Source organism: Simochromis diagramma, unplaced genomic scaffold (assembly GCF_900408965.1).
Source record: "Simochromis diagramma unplaced genomic scaffold, fSimDia1.1 OVJJ01000026.1, whole genome shotgun sequence".
Classification (NCBI taxonomy): domain Eukaryota; kingdom Metazoa; phylum Chordata; class Actinopteri; order Cichliformes; family Cichlidae; genus Simochromis; species Simochromis diagramma.
In genome coordinates this window covers 6,482,999-6,505,346 of record NW_024386985.1, presented here as the reverse complement: position 1 = coordinate 6,505,346, position 22,348 = coordinate 6,482,999, and the positions used below count along the sequence as shown (strand labels likewise).

At 45.2% G+C, this 22,348-nt stretch overlaps 1 protein-coding gene across 2 annotated transcripts in view; it reads right to left on the bottom strand.

Moving 5' to 3' along the window:
• sema6bb (sema domain, transmembrane domain (TM), and cytoplasmic domain, (semaphorin) 6Bb) overlaps positions 1-17,603 on the bottom strand; it is a 134,643-nt gene extending 117,040 nt beyond the window's left edge. The window contains exons 1-2 of one of the 2 annotated variants that reach the window (XM_040040496.1): positions 17,246-17,603; positions 15,043-16,330 (exon numbers count right to left, since the gene is read on the bottom strand). Coding sequence is in view for 1 of the 2 variants with exons in the window: in XM_040040495.1 (XP_039896429.1) it covers positions 17,246-17,253 (8 nt within the window). In the remaining variant the exon portion in view is untranslated. The remainder of the gene's footprint in view (positions 1-15,042; positions 16,331-17,245) is intronic. The other variant, XM_040040495.1, reaches the window with a different exon arrangement.
• Positions 17,604-22,348: the final 4,745 nt, after the last annotated feature.

The following is a 22,348-nucleotide window of genomic DNA, read 5'->3' as shown; positions in this document are numbered from 1 at the left end:
ACCAGTGTGTATATTTCTCTCAGGAATTGCATTGCGGAGGAGCGACTACAACAGCCCAAAGCCACAGGGAGTGTCTATAAATGCAAAGCGTGGCGACGAAATCCCCACAAATGACAGACAATATGCAGAAACATGAAGTCAAAGAATCGGCTCTTGATAAGGCAGACTTCTCATCTTTCCGTAAAAAATTCCCTCCCGCCTTTCAGTGTCGATAAGATTCCCAGCCTTTGTTGCTGGGAGAAAAGCAAACAGCCTGAAACTACCTGCAGGATTTTTCTCTCCAGAGTTTCTCCCATGGGGGGGAGAACACGTTCATCTAATTCCTGTTTATCAGCCCAGAGAATCACTCTCAGTCTTCTTGGTTAATTAACTAAGTGGTGTCTCTAGGCCCTGTCGCCGCTAGGTGTCAAACTCTATCAAGCCACCCAAGTGTCTCAGACACTCTAACTTCAGGGAAAGCGCCCCTGGTCTTGTGATGATAATTGCAGAAGCAACAGGGGAACGAGAACATGCACAGGCTGAAACGATTACAAACATACAAAGGGGGGACGTGGCTTTCCCCTTAGCTCCTGTTCTGTCCGTCCCTCACACACATTGATGTTGCTTCCTTTAGTTCTGCTGAATATCGGTATTTTGGCGCCTTTATCTTCCTTCTCCTCTCCTCTGTGCTAATTTCGTGGCCTGCTACTCAAAGCTCTACTGTAACTGGGCTTGGCCTTCTTCTAAACTCCAGCAATCTTTCCCACTTACTCGGGCTTTTCTCCTTCACTACATCATGCTGTTCTCCACTGCTTCAAATTCTTCAATTTGCCCTGCTGGGCCTTGGCAAGAGGCAGCCACGCTCTTCCTCTGACCAAACTTCGATTGGCCCACTTCGAGCTCTCGCTCTAGGGTCATTTATTTCTTTCTTTTCCTGGCATGCACCAAGCTGCATTCTTCCAAACGCACTTATGCAGCAATGGAAATCATTTTGGAAGTGGCCCAGGCCCTTCTCCTTTTTTGTACCCCAGCTGACGCCCACAGAGAGAACAAGAAGGAATTGTGGGAGAGGAGAGGGAGGAGAGGAGAGGAGAGGGTTCCAGGTCAGTTAGACACTCCAGCTCATACACAGTGCACACACTGAGAGACAAAACCAAGTGTTTTGCTTCTCCTGGTCTTCAGATTTGCACAAAGATCGCTCTGGAGAGGAACAAGGCTTCTCTGGCTTTACTGGTCTTCTTCCAGTTGAACTCCCACAGTCATAAGTGAGGGCACATTCACTGACACTGAGCCTGTACTTTCAGTGGAACAGTGAAGCCATCACCTCCTGTCACACTGTCAGGTCAGTCGTGCAGGATGGAGACAAAACACAGTGAAACCGGAGGACTGGTGTATCAGACCTGGGATGACTCACATCCTCCCGACATGAACCAAACAACAGCTTAGTTAAAATTTTCCACATCCAGTGGTACTGCTGGTTTTGGCTCAGCATGGTACTGCATTGTTACTTCTACTCGGAGCTGATGCACAGCTACATGTTGCCACCGACTGCTGGCACTTGGGGGGTGGGTTGAAATTATACGTAACAACCAATCACGCGGGCCACTTTTGCTCTTCTTTGAGGCGATGTCAGCTCAGCGTTTGATGAGAAACCGAGTGTTAAAGACGCTGTCTCATGCAGCCATTGTCTGTGCTTCTTTCATTCGACAGGCAGCATGCTGCTGGCGTTTTTGAGTACTCAGACTAAGTGTGACTTTATAGCTTCTGTGCACTGGTTGAATTCCCATAATACGGCTGGAGAGCCACACAAGCAAACAGCAATCCAGGACCATAAATGTGCTGAGAGGAGCGCGAGGGGTGGGTGAGGCACTGGCACAACCAGCTAAAAGACATCATAGAAACTCAACTGAAATGATTTTTTAGTATTTCCACCATAAACATATTAAAAACATTCAGAAAATTTAAATTATGAATTCTAGTTAACTAAAGGTTTAGTTGCTGCTTGTCGCTGATCTTAATTCTTACAGTATAATCGAGTCTGTGTGCCGTTTGTAAGAATATCCCATTATAAAAGCAGCTTATGCAACTCGTCATCTAATTATAACGTTTTTATCAATTTAAGCTTCCTGAGGTCCGGTCTTTTTGCAGCTGTGTGTAGGTGGAGGTTGTGCAGAGGCCATATAATTATGCCCTGATTTCAATGGGTTGTCCATGAGAGGGTTGGAGCCTTAAGCCTGATCTGATATTATCGAGGCCTCTCACAAAAGGCACGACCCGTTTTAGGCAGAAACTCTATTACTGCCCAGTTAAAGTGCCAGGCAGAATTTCACATTCTGACACACACCATTACATTAGCAGGAGATCCTGGCCCATTCTCTCAATTCTCCTGGAATAACAGATTTTTGAAGGCTGACACTCTGGCTAGTTTCACTCACCCCCTTCAGGGAATGATTTAACTGCTGATTCTGTTTAATACAAACACCAAGTCTCTCTAATGCAGCTTTCTTTGTCTTTCCTTGGCTGTAACATTTCAGGTGGGTTAGCGAGGGGGGGGGGGGGGGGTTCTGACATTTAAAGAATAAACTTGACTCTTGCTCCTAAATTTGTCCCCTGCTCTATAAATAAAGCCGGCCCTCGAATGATAGGATCTCTGTTCTATGTTAAGAGTACAGTAATGGTAGGAATTTGCAGTAGTTTACATAAAAGATAAATAACAGTTGAAACTATATATTTGTGGATAAAACACTGGTCAGGGTGAGAATTTCAGTCTTCGTTTCCTCTTCGCAGTATGTTGTGTTCCAGCTGTAATGAAACAGCAGCGATGGCTCTGAGGGTTTGTGCTTTCCTTCCCTCTGAAGCCTGCCTGCATTTTAAACAGTCTCAGCACATCTAATTATAACAAAAATGCCATACACGTTAAATCTTATTGCTTTTTTCACCCATTCAGGGACACCACTTAGTGGATTCACAACACCAAGAAAGTCATTTTCTACTTATAAATATGGCGTTTTCTCTTTTTTCCCCTTTTTGGACTGTCTTGGGTATTTTATTCTTTTGACCCATCTCACAAACATAGACAATAAAAACAGCCTGCTACTAGGACAACTCTGCTTGTCCTCCCAAAAATCTCTGAATCTGAGTATCTGTGTACAGAATATGTACATGATCTCACATAGGGTTTTGTGGATGGTCTCTGTGGTCATTTCAGTTAAATTCACTGAACTCTGTATGAAGAATGCTGTTAATTAAGATGGTAATTAATGCATTAAAACCTACGACACCATAACCGTCACGAGCACGGAGAAACCGAAACAACGAGCAGGCAGAGGGACACACAAATCCGTCCACACGGGCTCAGTCGCCATCTAAATAAGATGGGAATCCATTTCTGACACAGAATGAGATGTCAAAGGGCTCCTTGCAGCCGTCGGGATGATCTAAGACAAAAATGACTCAATGTGAGTGGGCATTCTGATTTTTCACACTCGTGTGCCAGCAAACGCTTTGCCTCGTTACTCCAAAACCATGGCCCGCTCTTTCCAAGTGCTCAATCGGTCACGTTAATGAGATGCACAAGAATTAGAGTCTCAGGAGGGTTTGGAGGAGAAACCGGTTGCCTTGGCCGTACAGCCTTAAAAACGAGCAACCTCTGAACGGGACCGCTGAGACGCCTGACGATCACAACGCCGTGTACCTGTACTCTGAATACATAAAGGTACTTTAGCTCGGAGAGTGCTGTGATAAAATCAGTGTTGTTTCCTTAATCACACTGATGCGGGCTGCTGAGGGAGGTGGACGGAGGTCTGGGACACGCCTAAAAACACGAGATGTGTTTACGAGCAAAGATTGAGGTTATTTCTATTACTAGCCTCCCCTGTGTGTCTGCGTCCCCTGGCACTTGGTGATGAAAGAGAACTAGTTCACCAAAATACAGGGACGACTCTGTGTTCTGCTTTGAGATTTATCACCGTGTTCACTTGCACGGGCACTCCTTAACCTTCGAGTCTAACCGAATATCGACTCCTCGGTGAAAACGGTTGTGTCGGCGAGCGCACGAGTGCTCGCGCTCATGTTGACGTTTCAGGAACTGTGTCTCATTCTCTCTCTGTCTGTGTCATTGTGTCTCTCCAGGCTCTTCATTAGTTTCTGCCTGGGTACTAATGAGTGATACCTGAAACCTGCCAGTGGCCTCGGTCTATCCCTCCACCCAGCAAAGGGCGGCCTTCGGTGGCAGCGTCTCAACGCTTTTTTCAGAAGTTGGCTAGCTGCCTGCTGGAGCCGGTGGTGCTAAGGTGTATTAATGAGCCACTGAGCCAACCTTGTGTGTGTGTGTGTGTGTGTGTGTGTGTGTGTGTGTGTGTGTGTGTGTGTGTGTGTGATGACTAAAGAGTCCTCCGGCTGCCACTCCACATTCCCCCCTCCCCTCCTCCTGATTCCACCATCCAGGGATCTATTCATTTTTAATCAGGTGAGTATCCCAGCTAGAGTCCTTGACTGTTGGCAGAGAAACCACTTGCACAAATACACACAGAGAAACACACATACACACACACCCAACTCATTTCCCTATCTGCTCTGATTCACACTTTTACATTTGTAATCCTCGCTAATTTGTAATTTTGCTTCTGCGTGCTCCCCTCAAGAGAGAGAAACTAATTTCAGGAGTGAAAAGGGATTATCAGATGCAAACGAAATCTCCCCACCTCTCGACAAAGATACCGATGTAGACAAAAAGTGTCTCAAAGCCTGCTTCATCCTGGATGGTAACTCTCAAGGAAGAAGCAAGTCAACTGCTGCACTTGCAATTACTCCTTATCAGCAGCGGGGAGCGAACTTGACAATAGCAAGAAAACGCTGAGCTGTGACGGATCATAAAACACAGGCAGACGTGAGAGCGGAGAACGTAATCAGCTTCCTCGTTTTGCTTTTTGGGAATTTTGTTTAGGTACTAATGTATGAATAAGAGGCCAGGTGCCTAAAGTGTGTGTGTGTGTGTGTGTGTGCGCGCTCCACATAGAGAGCCGTTATAGCAGAGGAGTGTTATTACATTCATTAAGGCGCTCACAGTGGCTTGCTCTTCTCAGCTGTGTGGTGACTCAGACCTGTCAGACGACTAATTCTCTTCACATTTTTACTTGCCTTGTTGTGTTATTGCCAGACAAAGCAGGGGACCCTATCATATTAACCTACCCACCTACTCTCACACACTCACGCTCACTTTGACTGCAAAAATGAGCCGAAGGAACAATGGAGACACACACAGAAGAGGAAAAGATGGAAGAAGGGGGAAAATGTCTATGCTGGGAGACAGCTGGCTAAAGCCCGGAAGACAGTAAATTAGCCTTCTGATTAGATTTGAAAAGCTGCAAAGGAAATGAACATAATGCACCCAATTAAAAGAAAAGACAGCCATAAATACCGAGTGTCAAGCAGTTGTTATTTCTGCCTTGAATAAAGCTCCAGAGAGTGACAATAACAACAACGCTGTCATGTACTTACCACTCTGGCATCATTTTATGCTGTTACGATCCATATTGCTGCATCTGTCAACTTCACCTTTGATGTCAGAGCTGAATCAAACCAAGTTTGGAGGTGATGAGGAAAAGTAGATAACAAGCCAGACCATAATTGGTCCACATGTCTTTAAAGCCTTGTGTCATGAAAGGGGACAGAAATCCGAACCAGGGAGCAAACACTGGAGCCCCGGAGCTATCCGGGCATTATAGCCTGGAGCCGTCCTCCCATTACGGCCTCAGCCCTGCAGAGCTTCAAAGCCACAGTACTTTTGTGAGGCGGTTAATGGTGCCGATGGCCGCAGAGAGGATCCCGGTGCCAGGTGGAGCGGCACGAGCCAAGCCCAGAGAAAAAGAGAGTAAATAAAAATAAAGACTAAATGCTCAAAACGGTGCTGTCCGGCAGGCAAGCGATAAAAACTAAAACCTCACTCAAGGATAAGTGCCATCTTTAACATTTGGCAGGAGCAGCGCTCACCAGTGTTTCTGTAACTAAGCACTCGGCTCGCACCCTCGGGCTTGAGCAATTAAAGACACACTCACTGAGACTCATCAATAACAGAAAAATTGAAGAGAAAGAAAAATCGCGTTACAAATGAAAGGAATGCTGAGGAGGCAGGAGGTGGATCCGGGAGGGAACTCACTGGCTGCCTGTTTTATAATGATTCGGATCATTTTGCTCTGTTTTTCTTGCTGTTACACCAACAACGTGGAAGCTTTTCCTCTGTTGCAACGCCCTTAATGTTGCATGCTACATGACATATCTCAGGCCTGCAGAGCTGGAGCTCGGGCATTTTCTGTCTTGTTTATTGCTTCGGTTTAAACTCTGGTATCAAGTTTCTCTGTGCTGCTGCTGCAGAAAGCCAGATGAGAGCGTGGCTGGTTTTGAAATGAAACAGAACAAGCGAGGCTATTTATAAGAAGCAAGCAGATAATTGTTGAAAAGGTTAGAGCAGCCACAGCAGGTAACAAGTAGGCTGCGTGTTGATGCACACAACAGGATGTCAAGGCACCATGGTGATGATGTTGCCAGGTAAGGCGAGGTCAAAAAGAGCAGTTGTTTTAGGAGTTACTGAAGTGGAGCTTTGTCAGAATCAATACACCCAGAGCCTTAAACAAGAAGACAGCGGCCACGTTATCAAATTAGAACCAACACTTCAACATTTCAGCTTTAGTGAAGAAGTACTGCGACTGCATTTATAAGGAAAGAGCACATAACGGCAGCAAAAATCCAATGTTTTCTGCACACTAACATCACGTAATTGTAAAAGGAAGAGACAGAAACAAATGTGGGCTCAAATATCAAACAGTAGGATTAGAGAAATGTTTGAAGTGTGACATCAAACACACATGAGCATAAACTGGAAAACTATGTAAATGTTTTCTTTGTTTATTCTGTGTCTATATAGAGCAACATTTCCCAGGCTTTCAGAGACAGACTCGCATTCTCAGACAAAGACGCAAAATCGATACAGCAGAGCGAACAAACTGAACCGGGGAACGTTGCGGTCATCGTAACAGGCATGTTTAAATACTGTGTTTATTGGACACGTTTGTGGCATAAATACACAAATGAGTAGCAGCGGGGGGAACTCATTTATTCACCCATTCATTTCTTTCCTGCTCAAACTCATTCACCCACACATCCGTTCCTTCCTCGCTGTTCTCGTCTGTCGGTGTCTCTTCTGCCTGCGAGCCTCGCTCGGCAACCCGAGAATCCAAGCTAGCCAAACCTAAAGGACCTACAGGACCGTGCATCATTTAATGACAGAGGCTGAGAGATGCCTGACGGACTGCCAAGTCCCGAGACGTGCTGCGTGAGTCGAGCACAAACACTCCTCCGTAGTGCGGACATGCATTCGCACATGTACCCATCGTCGGCATGTAGGAGGTGTGCGTGCTGGTGTGCGTGTGTGGTTGTGTGTCACGTTGGTCCTACCGAGACAGAAATCTTGCGAGTGTATATCTCGGTGGCGCCATACGGGACAAAGAAGGGGTCCAAGCTCAGGCCCCCCCTGAGTGTGATGATGAGGTAGGAGGATTCAGGATGACACGGTCCGATTTGGAGGTTTAGAGAAAAATCAAGCTATGAATAATGAGAACATGATCATGGACTAAAGGATCTACTGACTGGATATTGCATCAACATTTTTTTTTAAAAGCCACCCCTTCTCGTCTTCTGCCCTTTCCTTCCCACAGAAACGAACGTTTGAGTGAACAAGCAAATGAAAGTAAATGCTGAAGCCCGGCCTGAGCTCTGAATGTCACAGTCAGTCACTGCAGCCTCCCTCTAAGTGATGCAGACAGAGCCCCATTCTGATTGCCTCACCAGCAAAGCCAAGGGGTGAAAAACATTTACATGCAAATACAAATGACCCACTAGCTACTGTGTGCACGCTAGCTATGGTATCCTGAATGCACAGCAACTGCAGAGAAACCCGGCATAGAGCAGTTGCCAATCATCAGCTCCATTGTAGCACGCAGGCTTTAGAAGGTGGTGTTATGTGTGTAGGATATCAATTATTTTGCTTTTGTGGCTTATTGGTTTGTGACTGCTATTGTCACTGCTTCTCATATCAAGCGAAATGAATGTTAATGAATTCCGACCAGGACTACTGCATTAACAGATTTGCTGTGAAAAAGCTTAAATCCATAAATCATTTTCCACATAACTCCTCGGTATACAGACCGTCTACCATCCCCACAGAATCCACTCATCTCTGACAGCGGTGGCTAATACCGTGTAATCAACCATCCACTTTCAGCTGGAACAATTGTAATCCATAACCCATCATAACAAACATGCCTCTCTGTCACGCTCAAGTGGTTAAGTACCAGGGGACAGATTGCCGGTGGACGGGCCGAGTCTCCGGGGGTCTTGGACGAGGGGAGACCCTGGCTCTCGTCCTGGCTGTCTCACACGGCTGGGACGCTTGGATCGAGGACCCGCCTGCTGTCATCAGACCTGTTGCCTCCAGATGGGTCCCAGTCTGATTCTGCGATTTCTGTCCTCATCCCGCCTCCACTCCTTATTTCAGCTCTTCTCATCCGAGACATCCAACTCGACCTTGCCTTGATCTTTTCAGCACTTATTAACAAAGCCCCAAATCATCATCCTTTTTGTTCTTTAACCTTGACATTCAGCTTTGTTAGCTCTGTGTGAAGCTTTCATCTCATCTCTCCCTCATTGGATCGACTTCCTTGGCCAAAATCTCCACTGCGTGGGGGTGTTTGTGAGCGCGTGCACACATGCATGACGGTTGGGAGACGAGCAGACGCACCGCACAGCAAGACCTCTTTGATTCAGCACAGCAGAGACCCACAGCAAGGCTGTACATTAATTGGTGCTTCTGAGCCATTAATTTAGGCAAGTATGTTGAAGGACCCACTTTGCCTCCACTTTCCAAGAGCAACACAGGCTGAACAAGCCTCCTCTCAAGACCCTTCAACTGTTTTCCACCTCCCCAGCTTCCCCACATACCTTGCAGTGCAGCTCCATCCATAAACCATACCCTGCCCTGCCTCACTCACTCCCCGCTCTCTCTTCATTTCACCATTACTGAGCGAGGAGAGACAGCAGGTCACAGTCTCTGCTCCGTCCCCTCCACCTCGCCAACTGCCCTCCGCCCGGTGCCAGCGAGCCATAGTTTTCTTTTTGTTTTTTCAGCATGACTGATTCCCTCAGGTCACCGAGCACATTAAGCTGTTAATTACCTCAAAGCACAAAACAAGTGGCAGCTTGGCAGCACAACGAGACATTAACTTCTTTGTTTTTTTAAAGAGTACAGTCAGAAACTTAAAACCGCGATGCTGGAGAGACCGGAGCAACACGAGCAAAAAAACAAAACAAAACAAAAAAGCTGCAGCAACAACAGCCGTAAACAACTCTGTCAGCAGCAGACTCAGACAATGCCGACGTGAGAACACCGATTTTATTTTTGCTCTTCCTCCGCAGCCATAAAACAACCAGATAAAGTCATTTGGGCTGGAAGTTCCCCAAAGAAATGAATCAGCCATAAAACAGCAGTGGGATAATACCAGCCCGGCCCGCAGGGCACGCTTTTTTCAGATTCATGCTGTGCCGATGCGGGAAATGATTCAGGATGTGTGTGACCGGCATCCTCTTCACCGTGTCTGCAACCGCACAGTTGTTAAACTGTGCCTTATTAGTTATGCTCTTCGTTATCATAGCAACCTAACAAGGGAGATCTAGCCAAGGAGGTGTACAACATGTGTCTGTGAATGCTATTATAGAAATGAGTGTTGCTATTTTTATCACATCAGAGAAGAAAAATAATATAATTGCGGCATTGCTGCTGGCACTGAATGTGGTGCTCTTTGCTTTGGGCCTGTGGAGGCTCGTTTCTGAGTGGGAGTCTCAGTCGGCTGGTCGTGTTGTATTTGGGACCAGAGACCCTCATTAGTTTCTTCTCTTGCTAAAAAAAAGGAGGCTCTGTTGACACAGAGACGTCAGGAGTGTGAGAGTGACCCAAAGAGTGTGTATTCATGTCTTTGTGGGGACCAAAAATTGGAAGTTTACTATACTTACGGGAACCAAAATCATGGTCCCCACAAGTTTGAAGGCATTTTTGAGACTCAAAGTCTGGTTTTAGTGACAGGGTTACAATTGGGTTATGGTTAGGTTTAGGGTTTCATTTTGCATGGTTAGGGTAAGGGGCTAGGAAAAGCATTATGTCAATTGGATTTCCCCAAAAGGTATGAATGCAAAAAGGCTGTGGAAAACACTGAGCTCACACACAAATTGTTTATTTGCATCGGGGAAGCAAACACAGGTGTCCATCTTCATCGCGTCTGTCTGCCTCGTCTTTCAGTCCTGGATCGCTCCTGGTTTGGTTTACAGTTTACATGTGACAGTGTCTCTTTCTCACTGTTGCAGATAATGAAAGAATCTGCTGCTCGTACCTTATTCACAAACAGGAATACACACACACACACACACACACACACACACAGACACACACTCCCTTTGGAGATACAATAAGCCTGTATGGGATGGCAGCTTTGCAATGGGAAGCATCTTCATTCAGCAGCCACTTGGCCTATAGTGATAGCTGCTGCATTCTTTGTTGCTGCCATACTGCACAACCTCAGGCTTACACAACACGATCCCACTCCGACTTCTTCTCGGGGACATTCTGTCACAGCTAAAGGGCACGGAAAAAATCCTGAAATTAAGACTTTACAAATTCTGAGGAGAAACTGGCTCGCGGCTGCAGATGAGAGCGGCTATACGAGGCAGACTTTTCAAAGAACACTGAAAAACCGCTTATTATTGACTCTATCGAGCTTCACTTCTTTGAACACTCATCTACTCTGGCTGCCTCGGCTTATTTGCACTGGATGCATAAGAGACGTGAAGACGGGGAGATGAGAGCGAAAGGAAGACGGGGCTGGAAAAACAAGTGATTAAAAGATAAAAGGGAGAGAGCAGATGATGAGGGAGCAGCGGTGTGTGATTAAATGGCGGTGGTGGTCCCATTGGGCTGTGGGCCTTATTGCATTTTAATGGGGGGGCTGGATGATCTTTGACCCTTTGTGAGGCAGTGGTAACACCTTAGTGCAGATCAAACTGCCAGCCTTGACAAACCCCCAACCCATGAAAGGCAGCTGGGCACTGAGAATGAGGTGTGTGTGTGTGTGTGTGTGTGTGTGTGTGTGTGTGTGTGTGTGTGTGTGTGTGTGTGTGTGTGTGTGTGCTCGCAGGGTCACAAGCAGATGTGTTTATCCTGCTGCTATGGCAACTCCAGCAGTAGCCTTGGGCAAATAACAACAAGCAAAGCAATATGTGTGTGTGTGTGTGTGTGTGTGTGTGTGTGCGCGCGCGCGCAGGAGGGAGAATTTGAGATGACAGGATTTTCAAAATACGAGCAGCATGATTAAATATAAGTTTTCAATTCATACACCTCCTGCCTGCACCCCCACTTTCACCCTCCCCGGTCTGGCTGGCCTGCCCCTCAATCATCAGTCCCTTCTTTTCACCTTCTCTTTCTCCAGCTCCACATGCTAAGTGGGAACATTGTTACGGTCAATTTGTCCCATTCAGGGTCCCAGTGGGCAGTGTCCCTGCCCTGACAGCCTGCAGACAGAGACCACACTGCCTGAGAGGCCTTGACATCAAGGTCCAAAGGAGACTTAAGAGCGAGAGGGGGAGGAGGGGGTGACGAGAGGTAATGAGGGGGGGGGGGGGGGGGGGGTACTCTGAAGAGAAAGGAAGAAGAAAAAGAGACCTGGGTGCCGGGTTTAGCATGAGCCCCCCGGACCGTGCAGCTCAATAGTATTTCGTCTTATTTCATCTGTCAGGCTCACACTAGATTGATGTAGGTGGTGAAAGCTTTGCTCCCTCGAAGGATGCTTCGAATAGTTCTGCTAGGCTGGCAAAAACCCAAGAAGATGTATGACAGCCCAAACAAACCTCATGACACGATCTGGATTATTTATTCAGTTTATGAAACCTGACATCAGAAAACAGCACCACTGTCTAACCAACCGGAGTATATCTGGGAGAGGGCAATGCCTGGAACTGGTTATCAATATCATTCGAGAAAAATGGCTTGGTGTTTTTTGTTTGTTTGTTTTTTTTTTAAACAGGTAGCTCTCATCGTGATGGTGCACACGGGTAATCATCTGTGCCCTTTAAGGAACAGATAATAGATGCAGAAGAACAAGAAGAAACCCCGGCAGTAAGGAGGTCTAAGAAGGCTTTTCAAATCCTAGTTTCTAATCACAGATTTCAGGTTTCTACAAATTTCTTTCTGCAGTCAGATGGAATGAATGTAAAAATAAAACCTTGATGAGGTAAGACTTAATGCCGTAACATTTTCCTCAGCCAATCTGGAAAACAAAGCTTTGTCTGACTAATCTATGTTTTTGATTTCTATGCTGGAGCAGACCCAGTCTCACAGGTGACGTAACCCCCCCGGCGGGGTGCTGGAGGAAGGTGCAGAAGAGGGATTAAGTCACTGCATAAAGGCACCTGTTATTTTAGCACACAGGGTGCAACACTTGCCCCGAAGCAAGGGGTGCAGAGCGGCTGTTGGTGTCAGAAATGAGGCGCAAACAGGGCACCCATTCAAGCCAGGCTGGACAGTGCTGAATCACACTTGTATAGGGCTCAGACACACTGACTCACACACATGCTCTCACAAAGTCCATACACAGGAAGGCAGACACAATATGAAGAACACTGGTCCTTGTGTTTCTCTTTGACAGACATAGACAAACTCTCATTCTGCCTCCCTCTTTGACCTGCACACACACACACACACAAACAATTCCCATAACTAAATTGCGATTCCGACTCCAGACCACGGTGGATCTGTCGAGGGCATGCGTGCATGGTGGGATATTGCAGATCTCCCTAAATTAGCTAACTTTATAATAAATCACTGGGCACTGCTAGCCAAGGATTAGCCAAGCTCCAGTGAGCGGTTTGTTAAGCTTCGAGGAGAAAACGCCGCCAAAAACTGACATCAGCACTGGGACCTTGGAACAGTCTAACCCCCTGCCTCGTTTCATTTAGCCTTGTTATCCGAGTTCTCCATTGACAAAAAAAAAAAAATCCTGCTCCTACGTTTGGATCTAACTCGGATCTATTACTTTTTCTTCTGTTGGGGTTTTTCCACTAATCACTTTTAGTGCTCAGGACATCAGCTCCAACATCAGGCACACCATTTCTTCAATCGCTTTCCTTATGTTTGCCTTTTATAATTCTTTGTGCTATCTTGTCCCCCACTGAGTCATTTCTCTTGGAAGGAGCAATGCTTCCTACTGTCTAGTTATTTATATACTGAGTGAGGAAGCATTTATCCCCCCTTCACTGCATGCACAAACTCCTCGGATTCAGCTCTGCTCAGGTAGCTCATTATGAATCCCATCAAAAGTCACTTTTGTGAAGCTGTTAACGAGTTCAATCTAATTTCTTTTTCAGTAATGCTTACGGTTATATTAGCCTTATCTGTCGGAAGCTCTAATGTCTGTCTCTTAATAATTTTCATTCCTCAATCTTGTTCACAACCTAAATTTTGATCAGTTTTTCCATAAACACGTCACAATGCTTCTCTCCTAAACTCTCACAGGGTGTTTGGTCCATGGCTTCCAAACAAATAAAACCTGTATCCATTACAGATCCTATCACAGCGGTATTTCCTCTGCCGCCTGTTTATTAATTTCCTGTGATAGCATTTGTCTTGTAATTACTGATTGTGTGATGGGCCTTAAAAGGGATGTCAGCACTTGAGAAAAAGAGGACAGCTCCCACTCTGTCACGTCAAAGATGCCTCGACACATTAGAAGGTTTCCAGTTCACGATCATCTCTGCGTCCTTTTCACCACAAACTTGTATATCCCTTAAGAAAGGTCTGAAACAGACTGGTGCAGCAGGATGTGAGCAGCAGGGACAGAGGAACTGTGTGCATCCTGCGGCAGCAACCCCGAGCCCTGGCTGTCAGAGTGGGTGACAGCCCGGACTCGAGGAAGAGGAATTAAAGAGGCTCTTGTCCTCGAAGGCTGATTGACAAGGTAGCGACAGAAAGGTTAGTGGAGGTGCTGGTATTCTCTTAGCTGTGCCTACCCTCACACTGGTCCGGGGGCACTGTCTCACTCTTTCAAGATGTCTCTCTTATTCTTCTCTCCCCTCACTTACACCAGTGCTTATTATAGGAATGCCTCGACCCTTGGGGACTGCACTTTCCAGTCCACAAACCTCAGCTTTGGACAAAAGGAAGCTGAAAAGCAATTTGAATTTGAAACAGGGACCGCAACAAAAACACTGCCCCCAAATGGGAGAACTTCAAGATACCAGGAGCCAGCTACTGAGAAGTAGTGGTCCTTGCACAAAAGCAAAAATGTGATTCTGATACTATCCAGCCAACTAGCCCAATGTACTGTAAAGACAGCAGCTACTGCAGAGGGAGGGGGGGGGAGATGACAGAGCCTGAAGGCAGGAGTGGTGGACATTAGGGGCCCAGCGGGTAGGACTTCAGAACAGACCAGCAGCAGATAACATGCAATCACACAAATCCCACTCACTGCACAAACAAACCAGTTCACAGAGAGGGGCCGTCTGACCAATCGGGTTCACTGTGCGTCCACTGTTCTGCAACTCTGGGTTTGGAAATGATGTTTTGTAATTGAGCCTTACGCCAGAGTCAAAGAGGATAAATCAAGAATTCACAATGAACCCTCCGGGAGAACCTGTTTGACTGAGCTGCACTGACACCTCATCACGATGCAATTAGTCAAACCTTAACGATGAAAATCCACACCGATGGATGGAAGGTGAAGCGCCTTCGGGCTGCGGGCAGCAGAAATCCGCCTGTTTTGTGCGTAGCTGCAAGCTACGCAGTATGATATTTGTACAGTGAGAGCGACTGTAGCGCTGATGCACAGAGACCAGGTTAGCCCGGTCCCGTGGGTCGGCTCGGTTCTGATGAGTACATTTCTTCCTATAATCATTTTTCCCCGAAAAGCGTCAAAGCGCCACAAAGCGCACCACACCTCACCTCCACACCGGACAGCTCGGTTCACTTACCTCTCACTATCAGGGACAAGAAGAGTGAAAGCAGCGCGAGTCCGTTGTGTCTCCTCACTGGGTACAAAATATCCGAGAGCGAGCTCGTTACTGCGTTACCAGATCCGGTGGAGGGCTTTGGAAACTACTCCTCCCTGCCGCACCTGTCTCTGGCAAACGCTGATTTCGTACGCTGGCCTGACATCCCCCAGACAACTGTCCGAACCCTCTGCTAGTGTGAGCGCACACACGGACAGACACACACGGGGCACCACCTGTCCACGGTGCAGAACAGCCCACAAAGAGCTCCTATGTCGCGCGGCGACACATGGCATTCCCCGTTAGTGTCTGCAGCAGCACTCCCTCACAGCCGTCCGAAATCTCCCCCCGAGGGACGTGGACGCGCTGGGAGCAGTGGGTGACGAACAGGAGAAAGCGACAACGGGCGTCCGGCACAGTGGCACAGCAGCTGCGGCGTTTGGGACTGACATCTGCCGCTCTCAGCCTCGCGTCCTCACAGCAGTGCGCTCTCCTCCGCGCCTCTCAGAGAAAGAAAGGACTTTTCCTCACCGCCTGTGCGCCACACCTTCGCGCAAAGCCGGGCTCGGGGTCCAGCGCAAAGTCCCATTCATCCGCTGATCGCGAACAGTTCCGCTCCGTGAGCGGCACTCTGGAGCTCCGGTGGAGTCGGAGGACCTCGGCGTTTCTTCTAGCGGCAGTGTGAGCTACAGCATCTCCGGCACTGAGCCTGTTAGAGCCAAAACCTGAAGCAGAATCATGCAGCGAGTGGAATGGAATTGATTAATGACTAATTGGGCTTAAACGGTGAGGCAAGCCCAAAGCCTCCGAACATCAAAGTCAGGCAGCTGTTTGGGGCACGCGCGCTCCTACAGTCAGCTCAGTGTTAACTCAGTTTCACGGTGGCAAAGTGATGACTGATTAGTGGCGCTAGGCACGAGTTCAAACTCAACCTGAGGCACGCACCTGACAGAGCCCGCCGTTCTTTACTCCAAGAGACCTTTATTCTGAAACACAAACAACAGAAGGTTTGGAGAAGTTCCTCACGGTTCCGCTTACTGTGCTGACGTTAAGATGAAACAACGAGGCCGATTCAAAGCCGTTTCCTGATAAAGATGAGCATTTATTGCTCTCCTCTCTGTGGAGCAGTGTGGAAAGTACCTGAAATAGGCTTCCAGGGAGCAATAAAGCGGATCCAAATAGCCTACCCGAGGATGCATGTTGATCACACAGTGTCCCAGTGTCATCTATTCCCAACATGCGCGAACCTCGAAAACCTCGAAACAAACAGCTGAAAGACATTAAAATGCAAAAATGAAATCATCCCCTATGAAAAGAAAGTTTTCTATTTAAAAAAAAAAAACTTTTTCAAGTGGAAACAATTTTAATAACAGTTCCTAAAAGTGCTGCTCACTGTAATTCCAGAAAAGCATTCAGCAACTTTGAACAGTTTCCATGCTGAGTTTAAGCTCTTTCTGTATTTGCATCTTCTCACTGAGCCTAAATTAACACAATAGAGGAATAATTCCGTCTCATTAAATCTCAATAAGCCTCCAGTCAAATCTAATTGTTCCTCAGCACAATTTGGGGTTTGTGTTTGAAATGAATGTGTAACCAGTTGTGTTTGTTCAAGTGACACTGATATAAACAAGCAGGACTTTGAAAGGGAGCGGTGAGAGCCGGCAGTGCTGTTGCTGTGTTAAGTTAAAGGAGTTTAAACCTACTGGACCTTTCAGTGAAATTGCTTGGAGCCAAAGCTACTTTTAAGCTTTCATTCATGAATAATTAATTGCTGAAATAATGACTTTCGCAGGCTCGAAGGCTCATGTGTGTAGCTCACTCTCTTTAGCATCTTAATAAATCTACTGCAAGTGCTCTGACAGCCTTCATACAAGCTGCTGATCACACAGCAGAGCCTCTCCTATGAGGGAGATAGTCAAATAGCCATTCAGATTAAGATAAACTGTAATAAAGATTTCATCATCTCTGTTACTTTATGTAAGCAATACTAGTTTTTTAGCGGCAGGTGTTGCTGCAACATGAATTTATCCCTTTTCTAAATCCACTTGTGTTCTGTGACTTTCACATTATTGTGGGACTTTGCTTTGCTTGTTTGGTTTTTTGTTTTTTCTTATCTTCATTTGCACAGCCAGAATTTGCTTGCCCCAGCACTGTAATACTTATTAACATTATTTATCCTGCTTACCTTATCATCCCGTGCCGTCTGTGACTTTGTAGCTTCCGCAATTAAAACTTGAAGGAAAGTTTGTGTTCTCCACAAGAGAGTTGCCTGAAAGTCTTTGTACAGGTTGACTGCGGTTACAACAGAGGACACCTCTTCGACAGCGGTATCATTACTCAGGCAGACACGGTTTCCAACACTGGAATAATGATGAGTTCTCCTCAATCTCTCCAATTTTTTCTTCCATCCTGTCTCCTGCAAGCCTGCATGTCTCATGTGTCTATAAGGACCTGAACTAACAACATGCAGTCAGTGCAGCAATTTGAGTGCCTGAGATGAGTGGCCAAGTGACTTCACAGAGTCAAATAGAGGAAAAACCTTCGTTCCACAAGGATTTAAAATGCCCATGTCCTTGTGTACACTCCTCAGAGTGCATGCAGTACATGTGTGGATATGCACGTGTGTGACCCTGATTCTCCACCCACATCACAGTTGGACAGCTTTTACTTAAATACTGAAGATACAGCAAAATCTGATTGAATAAATATTAACACAAGAAGAGTCATCGAGTCAATAAAATGTCAGAATAACATTCATTGGTGCTAACTACTGCTTGTATTAGCCTTCATAAGCTACTTGGTATCAGCACAACCCAGACTACATTAAACTGAACAGTTTTTTTTTTATATCTGGCTTCCAAGATGTCAGACTTTCTTGTCATCTTTTAAAGTCGTCTTGAGCAATAGTTCTCCAGGCTTTCTAAAGTCTTTCAAAGATTATGCACTGCACTCTGATACGTGTCTACAGGAAACAGACAACTTAGCAAAGAACCAGTTTTAAATTGTATCTTAAGGCTCTTTGTTAGCAGCAGCCTGTCACAAAAACACATAATTTGTTCCCATTTCGTTAGTTGAAACTCCCAAAATTCCAAAAACGCAGTCTGACAGCATTAAAAAGCTTTTTTGCACCAAAGGTGGAGGCTTATTCTCAAACAGCTATAACCCACCAAAGTTGGCTTATCTGAGCATGGTGTGCAGCGTGTCCTTAAAAATGTTGAGGACACTGGACTAAAGAAGAAACGGTAGGTCTAAAGAAATCCAGCACAGACCTGACACAGTACCCGAGAGACGCATCTGGACCTTCAGCTGATCCACCTACTGTTCACTGAAGCGTCATCAGAGGTACAGCACACAGCGGGTGGCTCTGTCGTGGCCCGGGGCTGCATTTCATCCAGTGGTGTTGGGGATCTTCTTAAACTTGATGGAATTATGATGACAAAGAAGTCTCATCAGATTTTGATCAGCCTTTTTCAAAGCACTCATGTTCTTCAGGAGACTGTGGAGACCACGAATATTAGGCCTACATACTTTCTTTGTCGCTCGAGGATATGTAACACTGGCTCCTTCGAACATAACATCTCCTAATCTACGGGAAACGTGAAAATCTAATGATGTCTCTCGTTCACAAACTTCCTCTTACTACTGCTGGCAGTGGTGTTCTACTACTCTAATATTAAAAAGCTCTCCAAAATTTTTATTTTTTTTGTTGTTGTTGTTGTTTTTAAATCCCCAGATTAGCCCTATTATTCTGTTTCCAGCTACTTTGCATAGAAATGATTCAGGACACAGAAACTTTGAGCCATGTTCAACAAAAGAACTCATACCGTTTCATCTCCTGTCAAAGTTTGTGTGCCGACAATAAATAAATAAAGAAATATTCGTTTTGTTCATCCTCTTCCCTTTCATCCCACTTGGTGTGTCAGAGCAGGAAGGCAGTAGACCTGAGCGTGATAAAAAGAAGAAGAGCTGCCATGAGAAAGCCAGAAAGCTTTGCAAAAAAAAAAAAAAGAGGAGGAGAAAAAATACAGCCTTTGATGGGGAATGCACTTTTTAATCTTTCAACATGGGGAAAAGGGGAAGGGCAGCACAGTCCTCCCCCTTGGGTGTTTCTGTGTGCACGTTAGAAGCAGCTAAGAGGGGATATGCTGATGCCAGAGTTAGATGAACTCTTCACAGGGAGAGCTTTTGACTGCTAAGTTCTTTTTCAGCAGAAATGTGAATGCAAAAGAAAGAAGCCTCATTCTCCAGGGTGACCATTTTCTGTCTTACCAAAGTAGTCACACGGTTCACACAGTTGCGAACAAAGACGCACAGATTACATGCAGGGCTCATGTGATCAGACCCAGTAACCTTAGAGCAGTCATTCAGACTGTTCCGCTGTATCACGTCTGGACAGTGAATTTTATGGTTTTGCACTTCCATGTGCAAGATCCCGAGGAATTCATTAGTGATAAGAAAAAACTATGAATCATTTAAAGCGACAAACAAACCAGTTAGATTTGACTTGTAGCGAAAACTGCAGTATTTGACCTGCTTGAGTGATAGCTGAGGTTTAAGAAGTTAACTGGGAGTGCAGCCATGTGTTACTGGTTACTTAGCATATGAAAAACGACAAATCGAATCTGTGTGATAATGACGACTCACACCTGGAGTTCTTTAAAATCATCAAATACAAATGGAAAACATAGAATATCCCCGATTTCTTCATTTTTATTTTCCGTTTGTTCCGTTTTATAATGCTGCACTGAACAGAATGCAGAAAATGACCTTGGTAGTATGATTCACACTGTGAGACTGCGTCTATATTCATATGAAATCATATAAAACATCAACACAATGAGCTCCGTTTTCTCAGCATGATATATAAACAGAGAAGCAAAGGGTTTAGAACAAGAAGCCTTTGTTGAAAGCAACAACAAGTCTTCTTCATAAATGATGGAAGGATGTTTGCTCAGCTTATGAATCTATGCAAAATGAGCAACCACTTTATATTAAATCGTATTTTTATCCATTATATATTATTCCACTTGCCAGCTCTGCATTGAGTATAAGAATAATTGTAATGGTACATGATCATATATAAGTTTTAATAATCTCTGTATTTGTTTTTAATATGCTGTTTTATAGACTAGTGTTAATAAACTTATTATCTTGGTGTGAATTAGTTGGGAGCAATCTAGATGAGCGTGGCAGCAGAGGCAGCCATCAGTCTGTCAGCCTGAATGATGAAGTAGGGCGGTGATAAGGTGGAGGAAATGAGAAGTTTATAGAGAAGAGAGAAGAAAAGTACATTTTTGCTGCCAAGAGGTTTGAAGACAATATTATTGCAGAATTCTGTGGAAAGGGATAAAGAAAACGCCTCAAAAAATGACAGAAAAAGAATGGGATCAATACCGAAATATACTGATGTGTCTTTTATTTTCGCAGAGGTAAAAAGAAGAAAAGCTGGGAATATCGATGTTTTGTGGAATCTTGCGTTTTGCCTCACCTAACCGAGTCAGAGCAGACAGCAGCTCATCGGGCCTTTAGTTTGGGAAGAGGTCACAGTAATGTGCCATCCCTGTCAAAACGCATACAATCACAACACTAAAGAAGCATAAATATTTCAGGGTCAGCCGGCTCGTTGCGTGTTTCCTCACCACCTCCGCTGTGGCAGCTGACCCGCTGTCAGGGCTCTGGGGTGAAATAAGCTCTCCAAAATAAACAGGGGAGACCCAGAGAGACAGCCGTGGGCATTCAAAAAGCAAGTCATAAAACACAGTGTGAGGAAATTGTGCAGCCTGACTGAGACTACCTGTTGGTCGTCGTAAGATACAGCTGTCTTTTGGTTTGCTGCTTTCCATGTTGTATGCAGTGACCTGGTTCCTCCTATGTTCTCCAACTGTGGCTACAAATCTTTTAGATTATGTTTTTTTTTTAAGGGCTGCTAGAGGTTCCCCACAAATCACTTTTCCAATATTCTTTAAGCTGAAGGCACAACAGTCATAAAACGTCTGTAGCCAGTTAAGTTGTCCTCGCTGGGCAATTTTACTCAGAAGATTAAAGGCCGTTAGTCTTGGAAAAAGTTAATGCTCGAAGTTAACGATCTCTGTGAGTTTTCATTTTCAGCCTCCACCTTCTTGTAATATTCAGAACAGATAAAACAATGATGTAAAACTCAAGCTAGACAGCAATAATTGTAAAGATGGTGTCTAATATCATCAGACTAAATGAAACCACTCGTTATTATTTGGAGGACACATCTTTATACGGGCCTGCTCAATGTTGTTTTGTGATTCCAGCCTCTTATTAGTCTGCTTCTTAGCACTCCTAGTGCTATTTAGCTGATGTAACTGATGTTACTGTAGTATGAATCTTTGCAGTATATGTTTGGAACGTGGTAACCAGGTGTGCTAGTATCAGCTGACAATAACTTAGCACTCTACCCACTAAACTGATGACTTTTGGCTTGGAAAAACTAACATGCTAGTGGGCAACACGATCAGTCCAAAACCACTAAGCGACACGGCACTAGCTTCATCCATCTTTTTTTATAGTCTATGGATTCACCAAATCACTGCACCTGGGAAATACACTGCAGTGTTTGTATAGATAATGTATAACTGAAGCTAACAGCTGGCTAGCTTCAGCTTCTTTTGCTTCATTTGTGCCAAAAGCATTAAAATGATAATTAGCTTTTCGTGAGCTCAGATTACAAAACTTCTTCATCAGGTCCAGAAGGCTAGCTCCCCAAAGCCCTAGCTGGCTATTCAGAAAGTGACCAAAAGGTTGCTGTAGTTGTTACACAGGTTAATAATATTATGTTAATAAGTAAGATTATGATGGGCTTAAAGGCAGATTTTCTTACAGCTGACTAGCTAGCTGTTAAACAGCTAGCTGACAGCTAGTTGTTTAACCTTGTCTTTATGCTATGCTAAGCTAAAATTACTGTTGATTTTGCAGCAGTGAACAGAAAAGTTGCCCTATCAGCTTTAATATCTATCACTGGAAAATAAAGAAAGCAAAAAAGCGCTTCATGCAAAGGAGGTCGAGCTACTCTGATCAACAAAGTATGGTAATAATAAATATGGTACTCACAGAAATCTTCTTCAAGGTCAACTTACTGTCTCTTTATTACTTTAACCATGACAAGTTCACACTCTGACGCATTAGCTTTGGCTTGGTTATGCTTTATTAATGTGCTATTGGGAAGACTGTAGTAAGGTCCAGATCAACTTTCACCCTGCAGATGATTTGTCGCCGTGTTGCATGTTACTGATACCTTTAGTTTCAGGTCTCCGGAAATTTG